General features: G+C 38.5%; 1 protein-coding gene across 1 annotated transcript in view; it reads left to right on the top strand.

Moving 5' to 3' along the window:
• The window catches only part of LOC6042275 (carboxypeptidase D), a 75,515-nt gene extending 60,213 nt beyond the window's left edge, over positions 1-15,302 (top strand). The window contains exons 8-13 of the mRNA XM_038258817.1: positions 207-616; positions 672-945; positions 1,012-1,385; positions 13,032-14,197; positions 14,254-14,295; positions 14,737-15,302. Of these exons, the coding sequence (XP_038114745.1) occupies positions 207-616; positions 672-945; positions 1,012-1,385; positions 13,032-14,197; positions 14,254-14,295; positions 14,737-14,804 (2,334 nt within the window). The 3' untranslated portion in view covers positions 14,805-15,302. The remainder of the gene's footprint in view (positions 1-206; positions 617-671; positions 946-1,011; positions 1,386-13,031; positions 14,198-14,253; positions 14,296-14,736) is intronic.
• The last annotated feature ends 2,731 nt before the right edge of the window (positions 15,303-18,033 follow it).

Below are 18,033 nucleotides of genomic sequence, written 5' to 3'. Positions count from 1 at the left end.
ATTTGATCTCAAGCTAATTTTTTTAATTCAGACAATAATTTAATTTATTTAATACTTCATGAACAGCCTTAAGGGCCGTTCATAGAAATATTTTAGAAAGCCGTCGCGGGCCGGATGAAATGGTTTCACGGGCCGGACGTTGGGCAGGCCTGCTTTAAAACGATGTAACACAAAACCCTTTAAAAACTACATTATTTTCCACTCAGGCCCACACAACGATGCATCTGGGTCAACCCTGCCCCAGCTACCTGCGCGAAAGCTTCAAGGACGGCATCACGAACGGCGCCGCCTGGTACTCGGTGACCGGTGGCATGCAGGACTGGTCCTACATCGTCGGTGGTGCGTACGAACTGACACTCGAAGTTGGCTGCAACAAGTTCCCCAAAGCGGAAGAGTTGCCTGCCTTTTGGAACCAGAACCGCGAAGCGCTGCTGCGGTACGTCGAACAGGCTCAACATGGCATCACTGGGTATGTGAAGAGCACCATTGGCCATCCGCTGGCTCATGCTACTGTAGAGGTGAACAACGTCCAGCACGTGACGTTCACGACGGCCGAGGGCGATTACTTCCGGTTGCTGCTGCCGGGGCTGTACAACGTGACGGCCGATGCCGCAGGGTAAGCGTTTCTTGAACGGTTCTTGTTGTCAAGATATTAAATGTTTCTTTTCCAGCTACGAACCCCAGACAGTCCAGGTACAGATATTACCCGAAGCTACAGGTCCCGTTACGGTGGACTTCCTGCTGATGCGTGATGACCCCCAGCACTGGTCCTCGGCGTACGACTACCGAACGCTGGCCAACGTGGTCAAGACGCGCTACCACACGGACGTCGAGATCAAGTCCATCATTGGGGAGTTTGAGAATCAAAATTACAAAACCGCTTCCGCTGAATTGGCCGACAACGAAGTGTCCATGGTGTATCCTTCCGTCAAGATCACCGACAGTGTGAGTTCAACAAGAGCTTCAACTATCCAAATGTAGATCAATAAACCTTAAATTTACTCATTAAAGATCGGCACCCCGGAGGAAACCAAGCTGCACATCCTGATCCTGTCCTCACTGTTCCAAAGCACGGCGATCGGCCGCGAAATGGTCATCAACCTGGCGCGGCACGTCCTGGCCGGGTACAACATTCCAGAGCCCCCGATCCTGAAGCTGTTGAAAAACGCCGTCCTCCACTTTGTCCCCATCAAGATCGATTCGGAGCAGCTGCTGGAGCAGTTCCACGTCAACGCAAGCGTTTGTGATCCCACCGTGAAGGAAGAGCTGGCCGATAAGCTGCTCAGTGCCGAAACGGACCACCAGAAGGACATGCTGTTGCGGATGCTGCAGGAGGAGGAGTACGATCTGGCGCTGAATTTTGCCGCAGGAGGCAATGATGTGTTGTGAGTATTGATTTGAGTTTGATTTGTAATGATTTGTAATTATAAATATCAGTGACTTGAACCCTCACAAACCAAAGGTTGATTTTCTCAAACCTAAAAGTCATCACATTATAAAGATGAATGAGGTAATCTTTAAGTGGGAGGATCGAGTGAAACATCATGGTCTTGCTTTTGACAAAAACCTTACTTACAAGGATCACATTGAAAGTATACAGGTCAAATGTAACAAATATATTAAATGTTTGTATCCAATAATAAACAGGAATTCTAGACTCTTTCTCAAGAATAAACTGTTAATTTATAAACAAATTTTCAGACCTGCCATGCTTTATGCTGTGCCGATCTGGACAATCTGTTGCTTAACCAGGAAGAAAAAAACTTCAGAGGATTCAGAACAAAATTCTGAAAATGATTCTGAAATTTCCTCCCTGGTTCAGCACCAGCGAACTTTATCAATTAGCCGAAGTTGACACTTTGGATGTTATGTCCAATAAGATAATTGATGCATTTCGACAAAAATCATTGCAGTCTTCAGCTGCATTGATCTGCTCTTTACATAGTTTATAAATTAGTTTGAAGGTATCCCTTTTCCCTTTTGTACATGTAGGACCTCCTACATTTGAAATCACTGAATAGCGAAAGCTACAATATTTCATGAATAAATGAATGTTGCTAGTATTTAAATTGAGGTGAAAAGTCTTCGATTGCGATGTGCAGTGTTGCGTTCCTCACGCGCTCACGCGCTCGTGAGCGCTCACTTTTCGCTCATTCGTGAGGAGGAGCGCTGCGCGAGCTAGCTCACGTTTGCCCGCGCTCACGTTTGCTCCGATTTTTTCAGCTCGCGTTTGCTCCACGCTCGCGCTCGCGCTCATATTTCGCTCACGGAGCGCTCATTTTGGACGTGTCGCTAATCATTTAACGTATTTGAGAAAGTTTTTATTTCAATTCTAAATGAATTTTTTGCTTGAGGTGCAGTAGGGCTGAGGACATATGATTTTGTGAACAAATTTTATGATATATGAATTGGAATAGCTTATTTTCATCAACCTTGTTTTAAAATAAAAGGTTGGATTTGCAAGAGTCAAATCATTTTTTAGACATACAGTTGAATGTATACATATTTTAGAATTTAAAAGCCTTATTGTAGCAGAGAGGTAAGGGGGGAGGGGTATAGACGCCTAAATAAAAGGGCCTGTAAACATTAGAAAAACTTACAAAACAATGAATTGATTCAAGAGGATTTATGCATTGGTAAGTTCGATTCAATGTTAAATGCTTCGTTGATTAAAATATAACATTAAACTGTTTTATGTACCGTCAGTGGGGGTGACATTGGGTCTGGGGGGTGAGATTGGGTCAAAGTGATTTTTTACGGATTTTACCATTCCTCAGATTCTTCTCAATGAAACTGGATTCTGCTAAAAAGGTTGTGTAGGGAACATCTTAAGATGACTTCGCTGAAAAAATCTCGTTCCTAGAACAAATCCGGTTATTTTGGCAGCTGTCTAAAATTGAGGTACGTTTTTGGCCTAGAATGACCTCTCGAAAAATCATTTTTCTAATATTTTTGTTGGGATTGCTCAAAAACTACCCAAATGTTTGAAAATCTCCACTTCAAACATTGTCAATACGATTCCTTCGAACAAGAAACACTGTTGGATGACTTGTTTTTACCATATCGTTGTATTTGAGCATCATTTTAGTTCAAACTATTGGCATTAAAGGTAGTGTGCATCAAAATTTCCCATATTTTGGGAAAATGTTAGTAAACTATCTAAGAACAAATCTACGTTGAAAGATTTTCGATGTTATTTAAATTGTTTTTGTTATTAAGAAATTACAAGAGGTGAATCGTTTTTTGGCCCATAGTCACCCCCACTGACGGTACCTAATCAGTGTTTTGACTACATTTCCAGATTGCGGGTCAGAATTAGCTACTATTAAATCTTTAAATGATTTAGTGATAAGAAATGGATGATCATTTCTATAAGGTTAGTCTTTATTTGGTAGACGTTTCAGAAAATAGGGTAACATTTTTGAAACAGTTCTATTTTTAAATATTAGCCTAAAAATTGCTTATGGTTGAAATAACCCTTTTGACTCAAATCAAATAATTTGTCAATATTTTTCACCACAAAAAGGTTGGCTCTTCTTCCAACAACTGGATTTTATTCAACATTTCCGCAACCAAACCTCTGAAAATATTCAATTACAAGTTATATATGATTTTTTGAACATGAATGATTGTAACTGTTTAAAAGATTATTCAAAATAATCAAAACATACATAAATTGTCTTTTTTTTTTTTGTACATAACAGCAACACAATATGGTCAAATATGGATTTGATTTGTGAACAAATAGTGCATCTCTTCACGTCAATGAATGTTTACATTATGAATTAAGTTTTTTGTTAATTGTTCGAAAAATGTCTAGATTTTAAATAGAACGTAACGTCTTGTTTGTTTTTGCTGCCTGTGCTGAGATAGTTCTGGAAACTTCGTTTCAAACAGGCAGATGCTTCAACAGGAAAAAACAACTACCTACTTTGGCTCACTAGCTCACGTGAGCGCAAAACGCTCCGGTGAGCGTGAGCGAGTACGAGCTACCTGATAGCTACCGCTCGCTCATTCGCAACCCTGGCGATGTGGCACTTTATATCATGTTAACTGAATACAAATACAGATTTAAAAATCCTTAGTCTCGGACGTGAGCTCGTACGAACAAGACGTATTTCCATCGACGCTCTCGAGAATAAGTCCGGTTTCGAACAATAGTCCTCCGCGGCTATTGTTTCGTACGCGTTATCTGTGTTATCTAAAAGCGGAATCTTCCCCGGAAGAGTAAAAATGGCGAATAGTGTACGAAAGAACACTGCGAAGTTGGTCTTCGGACCAGGAATCAAGGTACCGTCGTACCTGGACGTGCTGAAGTTCTCGATGGACACCCTGAAGCTGTCAGCAGCGGATATCCACAGCATTTATAAGGACGAGAATGGCGGCCAGTTTTACGTCAAGCTGATTGACGAGGAGACTTTCTCCGCGTTCATCGCCGAATCGGACGAGCACTACCAGTTCAAGTTCGAGGACGGAACAACGGCAAGGGTGGCGGTAGAGCAGGCATCACGCGTCTTCCGGTACGTCCGGATCTTCAATCTGCCACCGGAGATTGACGATGCCACGATCCAGTATGTGCTGGGTCAGTACGGGACCATACGGCAGCACGTGCGCGAACGTTTTCCCAACGAGCTGAAGGTCAACATTTTCACCGGAGTACGAGGGGTGCACATGGAGGTGGCGAAGGAAATTCCTGCACACCTTTACATAGGACATTTCCGAGCCCGCATCTTCTATGATGGGCTCAAAAACAAGTGCTTTTTCTGCAAGGCAGAAGGGCACGTCAAGCAGAATTGCCCCAAAATGGCGGCGATCTCAACAGGCAGCGGTAGTGGAAGCGGCAGCAGCTCGGCGCCGTCCCTTGGTAGGCCTGCAAAACCGATCATCGATTTCGGCCAGCCGATCGCTCCAGCGATGACGTTGCTTAACCAGAAAAAGAACGACGACACACCAAACCCGATCACCACGACATCAACGCAAGCAGTACCTAGCGCCTCCACCACTACAACGGTAGCGGTACCGAGCGCTTCCACGACAACATCACCAAGCGTCTCCACACCAGCACCAATATCATCGACAACGGTAGCACCATCTGCAAGCACCACAACAACCAAGCAAACATTGGACACTAACACCAACGACGGCGTGCTGGACGCTTTGCGGCCGGCCGGCGTGAGCGAAGAACACATCGACAATGCAGACACCGACGCGATGGACGCCGAGATCAGCGAACTCGATCGCCAGACGTTGCTGAAGCGAACGAAGAGTTCCTCTCCGGTCTCTTCTGAGGGTGATGCGGGTAAGCTGGATGGGAAGGGAAAGGGGGGTAAGGGAAAGGGTGGGCCAACTGGAGAGGGGGATGGGTTCATTCCGGTTCCAAATGGTAAACGCAACAAGAAGAAGAAGACAACCTAAATCATCCATCGCTCCATCGTTTTATCGTACCATCAATAACTAAAAAAACATCTTAATAATGGCCACAACAACATTCTCTAGAAAACTAGCCACAATAGGGACGTGGCGTTGCATCGTGCTGCCATCTGGTTTATTTAAGTGCAAGAGTGGAAAAGTGCTGAGTCATCGTCTAGAAATAGACGGCGTCCTATCTCGCCCAGCCAGATGAAGTCGATAAAGTAGTCGGTTTCGATGAGAAAAAGTGGAAAATGTGGTCTAAAAATAGCGACGCCATCCCCCTATTAACATCAACGCTATTAGCACTAACATCAAGCTAGGTTTATTGAAGGACTTCGTGTGGAATAATGATCTTGATATTGTTTTTCTTCAGGAAGTGTCGTTTGAAAACTTTAAATGTCTTGCTTCCCATTTTGCTTTTGTTAATATCAGTGTCGACAACAAAGGAACTGCTGTGTTGATTAGAAAAAATATCAAGTTTGATAACATGTTAATGAACCGAAATGGTCGAATTCTGTCGGTCACAATCGATAAAGTTCTCTTTATCAACGTTTATGGTCATTCTGGATCACAATACCGACATCAACGTGACGTTCTGTTTTCAAATGATATCGTCCCACACCTATCTGCTGCCCATCCCAACGTAATTCTAGGCGATTTTAATTGTATTCTTTTAAATTCGGATTCAAACGGAACCGTGAAAAATTTATGCCAAGGACTGAAAGACCTAACATCTAATCTTGATTTAATCGATATCGGAAATTCAATTCACCGTAATACGATTTATACATTTTTCAGAGGAGATTCTGCATCCAGGATTGATAGAATTTATGGACCAAAAGATTTTTTGGAAAAAGTTTTAAGTTTCGACACATTAACAACTGCCTTCTCTGATCACCGTGCAATAGTTTTGAAATTTAATGTTGACTCAAATTCTAACGTCACTTCCACTGGTAGAGGTTTCTGGAAAATAAATCCCTCTTTTTTGCATGATGAGGATATCAAACGTGAATTTGTTTTAGAAATTCAAAACATCAGACAAAGATTTGCATATAACAATAATTTTTGTCGATGGTGGATTGAACATTTTAAATCAAAAGCAAAATCATTTTTTAAAACAAGATCTTTTGAATTGAATCAATATATAACATCTAGTAAAAGCTTCCTTTACGGTTGTCTTAGAGAAATATCATGCAAACAAAGCAACAATGAAAATGTTGAGAAGGAACTATCTTTTGTAAAATCCAAATTAATGAATATTGAACAAAATCGACTTTCAAATTTTAAATTAAAAATCCAACCAGAAAATATAATTGAAGAAGAGAAACTAAGTACATTTCAAATGTCTAAATACGCTGCAAAAAACTCTAATATGAAACTTTTAATTAATGGTAACCTTACTTCTGAGAAAACTAAACTTCAATTAGCTTTAAAAAATCATTTTAGCTTATTATTCGAAGGCGATAAAACTTTTTATCCAGGTGTAAATAATATTTTTGATCACGTGAAAAACCGTTTAACTCTTGAACAAAGCAATAATTTAATTAAACCAATTGATCTCAACGAACTACAAGAGGCACTACAACAAGCTTCTAAAAAGAAAAGTCCAGGACCAGATGGACTGACATACGAGTTTTACTGTACTTTCTTTGACGAAATAAAAAATGACCTTTTGAAACTTTTTAATCTATTTTTGATGGGTGAAATTCCTAATACTGCTTTCGTTGAAGGGATAGTAACATTAATTCCTAAAAAAGAACAATCCTTCAAAATTTCTGACAAACGACCGATTAGCATGTTAAACTGTGATTACAAACTTTTTGCTAAAATCATTATGAATCGATTACAACCCCTTATGGATTATTTAATTGGACCAGGTCAAGCTGCAGGTATTTCAGAAAAATCTTGTATCACAAATCTAAAACTGCTTAGAAATCTTATTATCAAAGCAAAAAGATCTAAATCATTAAAAGTACTTGTTGCAAGTTTCGATTTAGAAAAGGCTTTCGATAGGGTTGATCATCATTTTCTTTGGCTAACCTTGGAAAAATTTGGTTTCCCAATTCAATTTGTTAACTTAATTCGTAATCTGTATAAAAATGCTTCCTCTAAGATACTATTTAACGGTTTTCTCACTGATAACATTTTCATAAAATCATCTGTTCGCCAAGGGTGCCCTTTGAGCATGGCTTTATTCATCATTTACATAGAACCACTTATTCGCATGCTTTACGATGACGTTAGAGGTTGTCTAATAGATAATAGCTTTTTAAAAGTTATTGCTTATGCAGATGACATTAATGTCGTTATTCGCAATAATCACGAATTTGATAAGACCTTGGAGCTCATCAACTATTTCAGCATTTTTGCTAAAATTAGGTTGAATGTTGAAAAGTCTCAATACATGAGACTAAACAATTGCCTCTCGGGTCCACATGTTCTCAAAGAGGTCTCATCGCTCAGAATACTAGGAATAGATTTATCTGAAAATTTTAACACTATCATTGAAAACAATTACTCTAGAATTATACTTAACATTAAGTTTTTAATTTCGATTCATCATAAAAGAAAACTAAACATTTACCAAAAATCATGGATTTTAAATCAAATTATTTTATCTAAATTATGGTACATAGCACAAGTTTTCCCTCCTAATAATTCAAATATCGCTGAAATCAGAACGATCTGCAGAAATTTTATTTTTAAAGGTGTTGGATTATACAAAGTTAAATTTGATCAGTTGTACTTAGACGTTGATCAAGGAGGACTATCTCTCGTTGATGTTGAAAGTAGATGTAAAGCACTATTTGTAAAAAACATTTTATTTCCTAGTCAAAACGGTATCAAAGATTCATTCATGTTATCACAGCAAACTAACAACACGCTTAGTCGGAACTCACGTGAGTGGCTAAGTTTAGCAGAAGAAATATCAAACGATACTGATTTAAACACAAGCAAAAAAATCTACCGTTTGTTGATTAGTAAGCAAAATATTAAAATCAAAATAGCAACCGAATTCCCTGAATTGCCGTGGCAAAATTATTGGCAGAATATACAATCGAATTTCATTTCCTCTGAAGAAAAACATTCGCTATTCATCATGCTCAATGATCTTATTCCAACAAAAGCAAAACTTTTTCGCCATAAGGTTAGGGATACTAATACAAATTTGTGTGAATATTGTAATAAGTAAGATACATCAAAGCATCGTATAAAGTTATGTAGCAGCAGTAGATTAGTTTGGAATAGCGTAAAAACAACTATAATTAGAAAACTAGGCTTAGACATTGTAGACCCTGAGGAGTTGCTAGGAAAGACGTTTAAAAATGAAAAAGAAAAATTAGGTTTGTGGTTAGTAGTTGAAGCAATTGCCTACAATTTGAAAAACTTTGGAAATGGTACAGTAGCAGATTTTGAATGTAAAGTTAGGGAGAAACGATGGAACAACAAGAAATTTTACGACAGAGTTTTTGGAAAATGGATTTGTTATATTTGAAGACTACCTATAAATAAACAGCCTTTAAACCGGAAAAAAAACATTTGTTTTGTCAAGACAAACATAAAAATAGCTGTGCAATAATTTTGTTGTTTCTAATCTTAATTACTTACCAGTACAATAAAAAGAATATAATTAAAAAAAAAAAATCACATCTGGGGTGAGATAGAGCCTTTCTTACTAAAGAATACAACAATGGTAGAACTTCTTTCAATTCATAACATCGACTTTGTTTATTTATAACGTCAGCACAAAAGAAAGTGATATGATACAAAAAAATCTTACAATGAAAGCAAGGTTTTATAAATGATGTGTTTTCCAATTGAAATTGAAAACGCAATTTTCACCAAAAGAATATTTTTAATCGTACAAATTCTTAATCAAACAAGCGTTTATGACAAACGCAAGAATAGCAAGCTTCCCATGCGCCAGTGACGACGCATATCGCGGTTTTGGATTTCTAGTTTCGATTCGAGCCCATAAACCGAACAAAGCAGGCGCAAAGCAAAACCGAGGTACAAGTGAACCGCGTATGCCGCACGGTGCAGGGAAGCTTGCCATTCAGCTGTTACGAATGTGAGAGAGTCAGAGAAAGCTATTTTTACAACCGCACCACTACACACTCAATCGCAAGTACCTTAGGTAGAAATCCATTGGCGTCGCGAGCATTGAAAACTTTGAAAACGATATAAAGGGTGAAAAGCTTAGAAAGCTCCTAATGGAATCCAACGAAACCTGTTAAATAATCTTACGAAATCACGAAAAAATGAAGCCTACTTTAAGTCGATTTTTGGAGCACACGGGAAACTAATTGATTGTAGTCGGATGAATGTCCTATGTCACAAAAGTTTTTGCATAAACATTGGACAGTTATGCAAAAACGGACAGGGCAAAAGCTACGATATCTTACATGTTGTAGGAAACATCGGTAGATGAGCTACTACAAACGAGTATACAGTATGTAAAAAAAGTATTTACACCCCTTGGGCACTATGCACATTTTGTGATGAAACATGTAAACAATTTAATGTTGACATAAACCTAGTACTACGTTTTGTTCAGAAACTCATGCCGAACATTTTGCTGCAAAAAGCTCATGAAAATATGTTTTCTATAAAAAGTTATATAACAAATACTATTACAAAAATAAAAGAGGTGCAAAGAAGTTTGTACACCTTTCGAAAAATTAACATAAATAAAGTTATTTGTTGACAAATCACCATAAATCCAGACTCCCAACTCCAAATAGGCATCCTTGACTGATTAAAAAAATAATTTGGATTGAATATATAGTTTACTAATTACTTAGTATAAAAGTTTATATAACTCTGGAAATTCTAAATAAAACTTATCTAAACTTAATTTTGCAAACTTTCAATTTAACTAAATGTCAATATATTACCATAGAATTGCTAAATAAACATTTTGGAGTGGGTATAACACCGTTTTGGGGTCTTTGTATCGCTAGAATAGATTTTCGTTGGAATTTCGTAAACCCGTCGTCGTCGAAAATCCGCCGGCATTCGAACCGGTCCACAATTCTTAAGTCAACCTATGTGGCATCGGAAAGGGCATAAAATTTCCGATCTTTTGATACCCAGACATCTAGGTTTTCTATAAAACCCACGTTTTTAAATACCTAGGCAAAAACGTTGTTATGGTTTCGTTTGAGCAATCTGCCAAAAATGTATGGAATTTCGTAATTTTTGTTCTCGTGGATCAAACTTACTTTTGCCCAGGTATTTAAAAACGTGGGTTTTATAGAAAACCTAGATGTATGGGTATCAAAAGATCGGAAATTTTATGCCCTTTCCGATGCCACATAGGTTAACTTGTGAATTGTGGACCGGTTCGATGCCGGCGGATTTTTCGACGACGTAATTCCGGGTTGGTACGAAATTCCAACGAAAAATCTATTCTAGCGATACAAAGACCCCCAAACGGTGTTATACCCACTCCAAAATGTTTATTTAGCAATTCTATGGTAATATATTGACATTTAGTTAAATTGAAAGTTTGCAAAATTAAGTTTAGATAAGTTTTATTTAGAATTTCCAGAGTTATATAAACTTTTATACTAAGTAATTAGTAAACTATATATTCAATCCAAATTATTTTTTTAATCAGTCAAGGATGCCTATTTGGAGTTGGGAGACTGGATTTATGGTGATTTGTCAACAAATAACTTTATTTATGTTAATTTTTCGAAAGGTGTACAAACTTCTTTGCACCTCTTTTATTTTTGTAATAGTATTTGTTATATAACTTTTTATAGAAAACATATTTTCATGAGTTTTTTGCAGCAAAATGTTCGGCATGAGTTTCTGAACAAAACGTAGTACTAGGTTTATGTCAACATTAAATTGTTTACATGTTTCATCACAAAATGTGCATAGTGCCCAAGGGGTGTAAATACTTTTTTTACATACTGTATCTCGAGCCATAAACTATATGCGTCAGCATTCTCGCGCCAGTATTCGAAGCTCAACTTGACATCTCACTGCCGCCGTCCGTTCTTGACTGACTCCCTGTGTGTATGTATGTGTCCTCGCCTGACAATTTGTCAAGATGTTGGCGCTTTAGGTGAGCACCATATTATCCATTCCCAAACATATTTTTATTTTTTTATTTTTGAAAAGTTCAGAAAACTTCAAATACAATTGCCAAAGAGTCATTAAAGATTGGACTTCTGGTTGCTGAAATAAGCGAAGAAAAAAAAAGAAACAAGAAAAATTAAGTTTGCCAAGTCGCACCCAAAAAATCCCACATTTTTTGATGCCAATATCTCAGCAACTAATGGTCAAGTTTTCAATGTTGAAAAAGGAATCATTTGTGAAATGTTATGGTCTTTTAGAAAAAATATTTTGATTTTTTTTGGAACCTGGGCTATCATTTTATATGGGCTTAATAATGAATATTTGGCCCTTTTGAAATGTTAGTATTGGTTCCAAAATTTTCAAAATAAAAATCATCCATCTAAATAATCCACACTTCGTTTTCAGGCAAACACAAAATTACTAGAAAGGAGCTATAAGACTATAGAGTTATCTTCGTGCGCAAAAAGTGAGGTTAAATTTTGTCCGGCCAGCAAAATCAAATGGCGCGCTAGTGTGTGTACGCGAAACGTCATAAAGCTCTATAGCAAACAAACAAACTCGCTCTTTTTTGTGTTTGACAGTTTGCCAAACTCGCAAACAAATCCAAATGACGTTTCTGCAAACAAACAAAGCAGGCAAACTTCCAAACTGTCAAAAAGTTTGTTTGTTTGTTTGCCGTAGTCTAATGACTCCTTAAGAGAGAATACCCGGCTGTTGAGACGTATGCTTGCAACGTTGTGTAATTAGTAGGACATGCTTGTAAATTCTGAGAAATTTTGAAAATTTGCACTTTTATCTCGGCTCTGAAGTGTCGAAATTGCATTTTCTCAGAGAGAAAAATGTTCGTGGTGAAATTTCCTACACGCTGCATGAATTGGTTTTACTGGCAAAAATGGGTTACTCTAATTTAAATAAGCACTTCTTAAATAAAGTTACAACAAAATGCGATTTTTTCGAAATAACTCCATTAGGCAGCAGCAAAAGCTAAAATTTTAGCCAAATATTGAAAGTGCATCCTAATCTATGAATAAAACCTTTCATTAAAAGACAATATAAATCTAATTCAAACAAATTTTACAAAATTTGTTCAAAAAGGTGTATTTTTCACTACATTGAAGAGAGGGTGCGAGAAAGTATTTTATTATTTCGTGCTTTCCATTTCAATAGGGCCAAAACTTTTGTAAACAATTGTGTATCCCTCTCACACCTTATGCAAACTGTCATTTGAGTGAAAGGGATACGCAATTGTTTACAAAAGTTTTGTGCCCTTTTGAAATGTTAAGCTCCATTTTTTCTTGTTTATGAAAAACATTGTTTCTTACATCAAAATGTATCATTTTAGAAGTGAGCACCTAGAATTCCTCGACATGACCACAAATGGGACAGTCTTACATTGTATAATTTCCCAACAAGAACAGTTTAGAGACTTCAATGCTTGATTTGAAGACAACGAACCTACACAAGAATAATGTTTAGTCGAAACGTACTAAATTATTCTCGTTTCTCTCCCTCTCTCCCCTGCCCAGTTACCCCAACACCGACGACAAGGTTGCCATCTACGGCCGGTTCGCCCAGAAGATCAAGGGTCACAAGTACACCGTGGTCACGAACGAACGCTGCCCGGAGAGTGCGCTGCGGCTGCACCAAGCGGACTCGATCCAACGGCTCACGAACCAGCTGCAGGCCCTGTACAAGGTTCCGCTGTTTACACTCCAGCTGGGCTGCTGCAAAATGCCCCAGGAGGCGGACATTGCCGCCGTTTGGCGCCAGAACCTGGAACGGATGACCAACTTTTTGCACTTGATTGATACGGGGATTAAGGGTTTCGTGCGGGATTCGAGGGGGAATCCGTTGAGGGGGGCGATTCTGAAGGTTAGGGGGAATAACTTGATTTATAAGGTGACGCCGAATTTGGCGCATTTCCGGGTGGTGCTTCCGTTGGGATCGATGGAGATCGAGTTTAGCTGTTTGAACTACACGTCGAGGATCATTTCGGTGGTGCTGAACCAGGATCAGGTGCTGGACATGGGTGATGTGGTGATGATTGAGACGGCCACGCCCGTTGGGACGGGTTCGGTTGAGGCGCTCGTCCAGAACAAACCAAAGCCGGAGAAGCACGAAAGTTTCGCCGTACTCGAACCGAGCGAACACATGAAGCAGTTCCCGACCGACGGTGGAGTCGAGCTGAAAGGAAAAATCTCCGGCTACATCTTGGATGAGTTCAACCATCCACTGCCCAACTCCAAGGTCTTCATCAGCAACCGGGTGACCAACCTGACCACCTACACCGACGCCATCGGCAAGTTCTCCCTGTCCGGAATCCAGCAAACCGACCTCGTCCTGCACGTCCAATCGCCCGGATACTCACCGGAAGATCGCACCATCCACATCATCGTTCCGCCCGGCGAACTGTCCGGCGTAATCTTCCACCTGAAGCGGGACGAACGCGTGCTCGGAATCCCGCGGCTGCTGTTTGTAATCCTGGCCGGATGTGCGTCGGTGGCCATCATCGCGTGCGGAATCATGTGCTTCCAGTACATCCAGGCGAGGCGGAAGAACGGCCGCTATTATTACAACTTTTCGATGCTGCCCCAGAAGGGTGACGGCGTGGGTGAAGGAGGGGAGCAGACGAAGCGGTTGTTTGACGACGATGACGACGGCGAGACGGAGCTGTTCCGGGCACCGATTAAGAGTGAGTATTTTTGTTTTATTTTTGTAGCTAAAAATAACTCTCCTCCACGCTTCCAGAGCTGCAACCGTACTACGACGACGAGCGGGACAGTTCGCTGGGTAAATATTCTGCGATATTTATCTTTATTTATGTTTCTATCAATCTTTCACAGCACAAAACGAATAAAGTGTACACGCATTTTCGGTCATTCGGTATTAAATAACTTTTATTTCCATAAACTTCTTCTTTTAAAGTTAGGGATATCTTTTTCTAATAGTCCTTTCTGTTTATGAACGTTTGCGTATCAATACGATACGCAATCGTATCAATTTTGCAATCGTATTAATTTTGCAATCGTATCAATTTTGCAATCGTATTAATTTTGCAATCGTATCAATTTTGCAATCGTATTAATTTTGCAATCGTATCAATTTTGCAATCGTATTAATTTTGCAATCGTATCAATTTTGCAATCGTATTAATTTGGGTGGCTGTCAAAAATTGACTACCAGAATAAATTTTTGTTTTGAATCTAAATTAATTTCTTCCCCTCATTCCAGGGGACACCGAGGACGACAGCGAGGAGGAGGTCGTGATGCTCAACTCATCATTCCGCAGCAACAACTAGCGTAACTCTCACCAACTAGCCTTCCAGATAAAAACTCTAACTAGACCGTTAACAAATAGCTAATCGTTAAGCATTTTTTTCTACCGGGCGTACAATCGACAACAAACAGTTGTTAATTCATTCCAAACGGTGTCAATTACGAAAGTGACGAACTATCTCTCAGAATTGATCTGACCGTGGTGCAATTCCATCGTTTCTCTCGCTAGAAAGGCTGACTGACGCGCTGGCAGCAAGTTGTAAGAAAATTAAATGAAAAAAAAACTAAAAACGAATGTGATAATCATTGCGACAATGATAAACGAGTGCACATTTATAAATGACAAGAGCGCAATCTAATAGTTGGGAAAATATGTAGTTGGTACTTATAAGATTCACAATAGATTTCGTGAAAAAAACGAAGAAAGAGTCTGCGAGTCTGAATTTGTACGTGACCCATGTGTTATTTTAAGATTTGATTATTTTTTTGTGTAATAAATTAATTCCACAATCGTCTTACATGATTCTTTTTTGTTATTTATGTTGGATATCCGAACAAATGGTAAAGTTTTCCCCAACACAGAAAACTTTAAACAAGATAACTATAACATATTAATTTCCTAATAAATGAAAACTTCCTAGACAAAATCTGCACAGTATTACCTTGGCGTTCTCTTAGGCGAGATATTTTCTCTATTCTATGATATATATATGCCAACCAGCTCTCCACATTCTTGACAGTATTATGCGCAGGGTGTTGTAGTTCTCCGTTTCGCCGCTGGCTTCAGTTAGGCAGCACAGTTTTGTCCCCCGGCCAGTAAATGAGTGGCAATTCTATCTTTCTCTATTCTATGGTGAGAGGCAACCAGGCTCACCACTACAACCCTGACCCGGCAATAAAATATATTCCACGTTACTGGCCAAATTTTCCCTACACTGAAAGAAAGGCACATAGTAATGTCACATGTTTTACACATGAATCTACCCCATTCGACTTCGCATGTGAATGTCATGTGTAAATCACATAGAAATATTTCATTCCGAGAACCGGTAAATTCATGTGAAATTCTCATCGAAATGAAATGAAAAAACATGTGAGATTCACATGTCACAACACATAATTAGCACGTGAAATTCTTTTGAATATGAAATGGACAGCACGCAAAAAAAATCCCGTAGGTAAAATATCGAATAAAAACAACAATTATTTTTGAAAAATATATTTATCACATTTTATTTAGTTCAAAAAAACTGAAACAAAATAAGCACATCTCGGCAAATCCGGCCAGGTCGCAATTACACAACAAAAATCCACCAAGAATTCTCTTGCGTTGCCACATCGATTGGTCGCCTTTGGCTGTTCCTCAGTCACTGGTAGCAAAAAATCGCCAGATTTTTCTTCGAGGCCTCTTTGGACACTGTGCCCACTCGAAGCTTAATCCAAATCCGGTCCACTTGCACTCCACTTTTTACTCGGTTTCCTAAGAAGAAATAGAACAACTTTTCAGAATAGCAATATTTTATGATAATCAAAGTGCTTACCGTGACCAAAAACGATTCCTCATGATAAAATCCTAATTCTAATCAATTAAAACTTGTGGGCCTCGGGACGAGCTCCGAACGTGCCTTACTCCTTCTCGCCATCTTGCTTAATGAATTTCCGAAAAAAATTTGACACTTGACTTTCAAATTCAAAACATACAGTTTTAACGTGGTTTCCACTTCACTATCAAAGGAAAAGACTGATGGGACAAATCCAAGAGAAATTCACTTGAATCTAACGTGAACACGTTAAGCGATTGTCCACGCTCTATACATTTTTTTGTATGGACAATTGCCCACGAGGGGGAGGGAGGTTGAGAATTCCTAAGAAAGTGTCCACGTGGTTTGTGGATGGTCCCTTTAAAATTTTAAAAATATTTGTTTCTGACATTTTTTTATTGAGAAATCATCGATTAAAAATCTTTCATCTCAGAAATCTTAATTTTTCCTGTAAGTTTTTTTTCTCAGCAACAATAGAGGAGAAAAGCAACTCGCGACAAAATTTTGAGGCTAGGAATTTTGACAGATATGATTTTCATAAAGTATTCGCCTCCTTTTCTCTCCCACAGAAAACTGGGGACAAAGTAGCTGTCAAACTAGTCCAAAATGTTAAAGTCACTCACAAAATGAACTTTGAGTGATTTGAGTTCATTTCTGACTTCACGATTTCCTTCTCTATAGAGGAGAAAATCGTGACGTCAGAAACGAACTCAAATCATTCAAAGTTCATTATGTGAGTGACTTTAACAGTTTGGCCTAGTTTGACAGCTACATTGCCCCCAGTTTTCTGTGGGAGAGAAAAGGAGGCGAATAATTTATGGAAATCATACCTGTCAAAATTCCTAGCCTCAAAAATTTCTCGCGAAATACTTTTCTCCTCTATTGTAAGATATTGTTATTTTTTTATCAAAAATTACGTGTTGGTTATTGCACTCAATCGTAATTTCTCGATCAAAATATTACGTAATTTGTCAAAAATTCAAATAAATAACAATTCAGAAATTCAAAATTATTTAAAAAAAATGTTAAAAATTCAAGCAAATATTAAAAAATTTAAAAGAGATTTTTTATTAGACTGGTACTAATTTTATTTAAAGTTTTTATGAGATTTCAAAAAAAAGTATTTTATGGATGGACAATATTAAACTTTGTTAATTTTTTGGAATCCTTATTTTTTTTCTTTTAATTCCAGTTTTTTTTAACTTTTGAAATTTAAACAACAAAAAACGGAACACATCAACCAGAGCTTGTGCACCAAGATTTATTACAGAAATTTAAGTATCTTCAACACTACGGGAACTATCGATACAATTTATGATTCATCTCCTTACCTACAGTCTTCCAAATAGTTTACAGTTTGACTATTTTTACAATCAGACCAATTTTATTGCAGGATTGGGTCCATAAGCAGGGATGCCAGGCTAAATTTGAAAAAATCTGGCAAAGTATTGATAAAAAAAATCTGGCAGAAGAAAATCATACAACAAGGAATAGAATGTGGGGACAGAATAAAAAATAACTGCTAAAATTTTAAGAATTCAGATGGTTTAACAGATTTTTCCACCTGTTGGCACCGCGATGAACCATCCTAGCGCAGCACGTGAAACACGACAGGCAAAAGGGAACGCACAATAAGAACTCGGTGGCCGGAAAGGCGGTCCGCAACGAACGGCCGGGTAAACTGAGAAAATAGGACAAAAACAAACCATTT

This window comes from Culex quinquefasciatus, chromosome 3 (assembly GCF_015732765.1).
Source record: "Culex quinquefasciatus strain JHB chromosome 3, VPISU_Cqui_1.0_pri_paternal, whole genome shotgun sequence".
NCBI lineage: Eukaryota > Metazoa > Arthropoda > Insecta > Diptera > Culicidae > Culex > Culex quinquefasciatus.
Note: the sequence above shows the minus strand (reverse complement) of the source record. Positions and strands in the feature narration are given on the sequence as shown.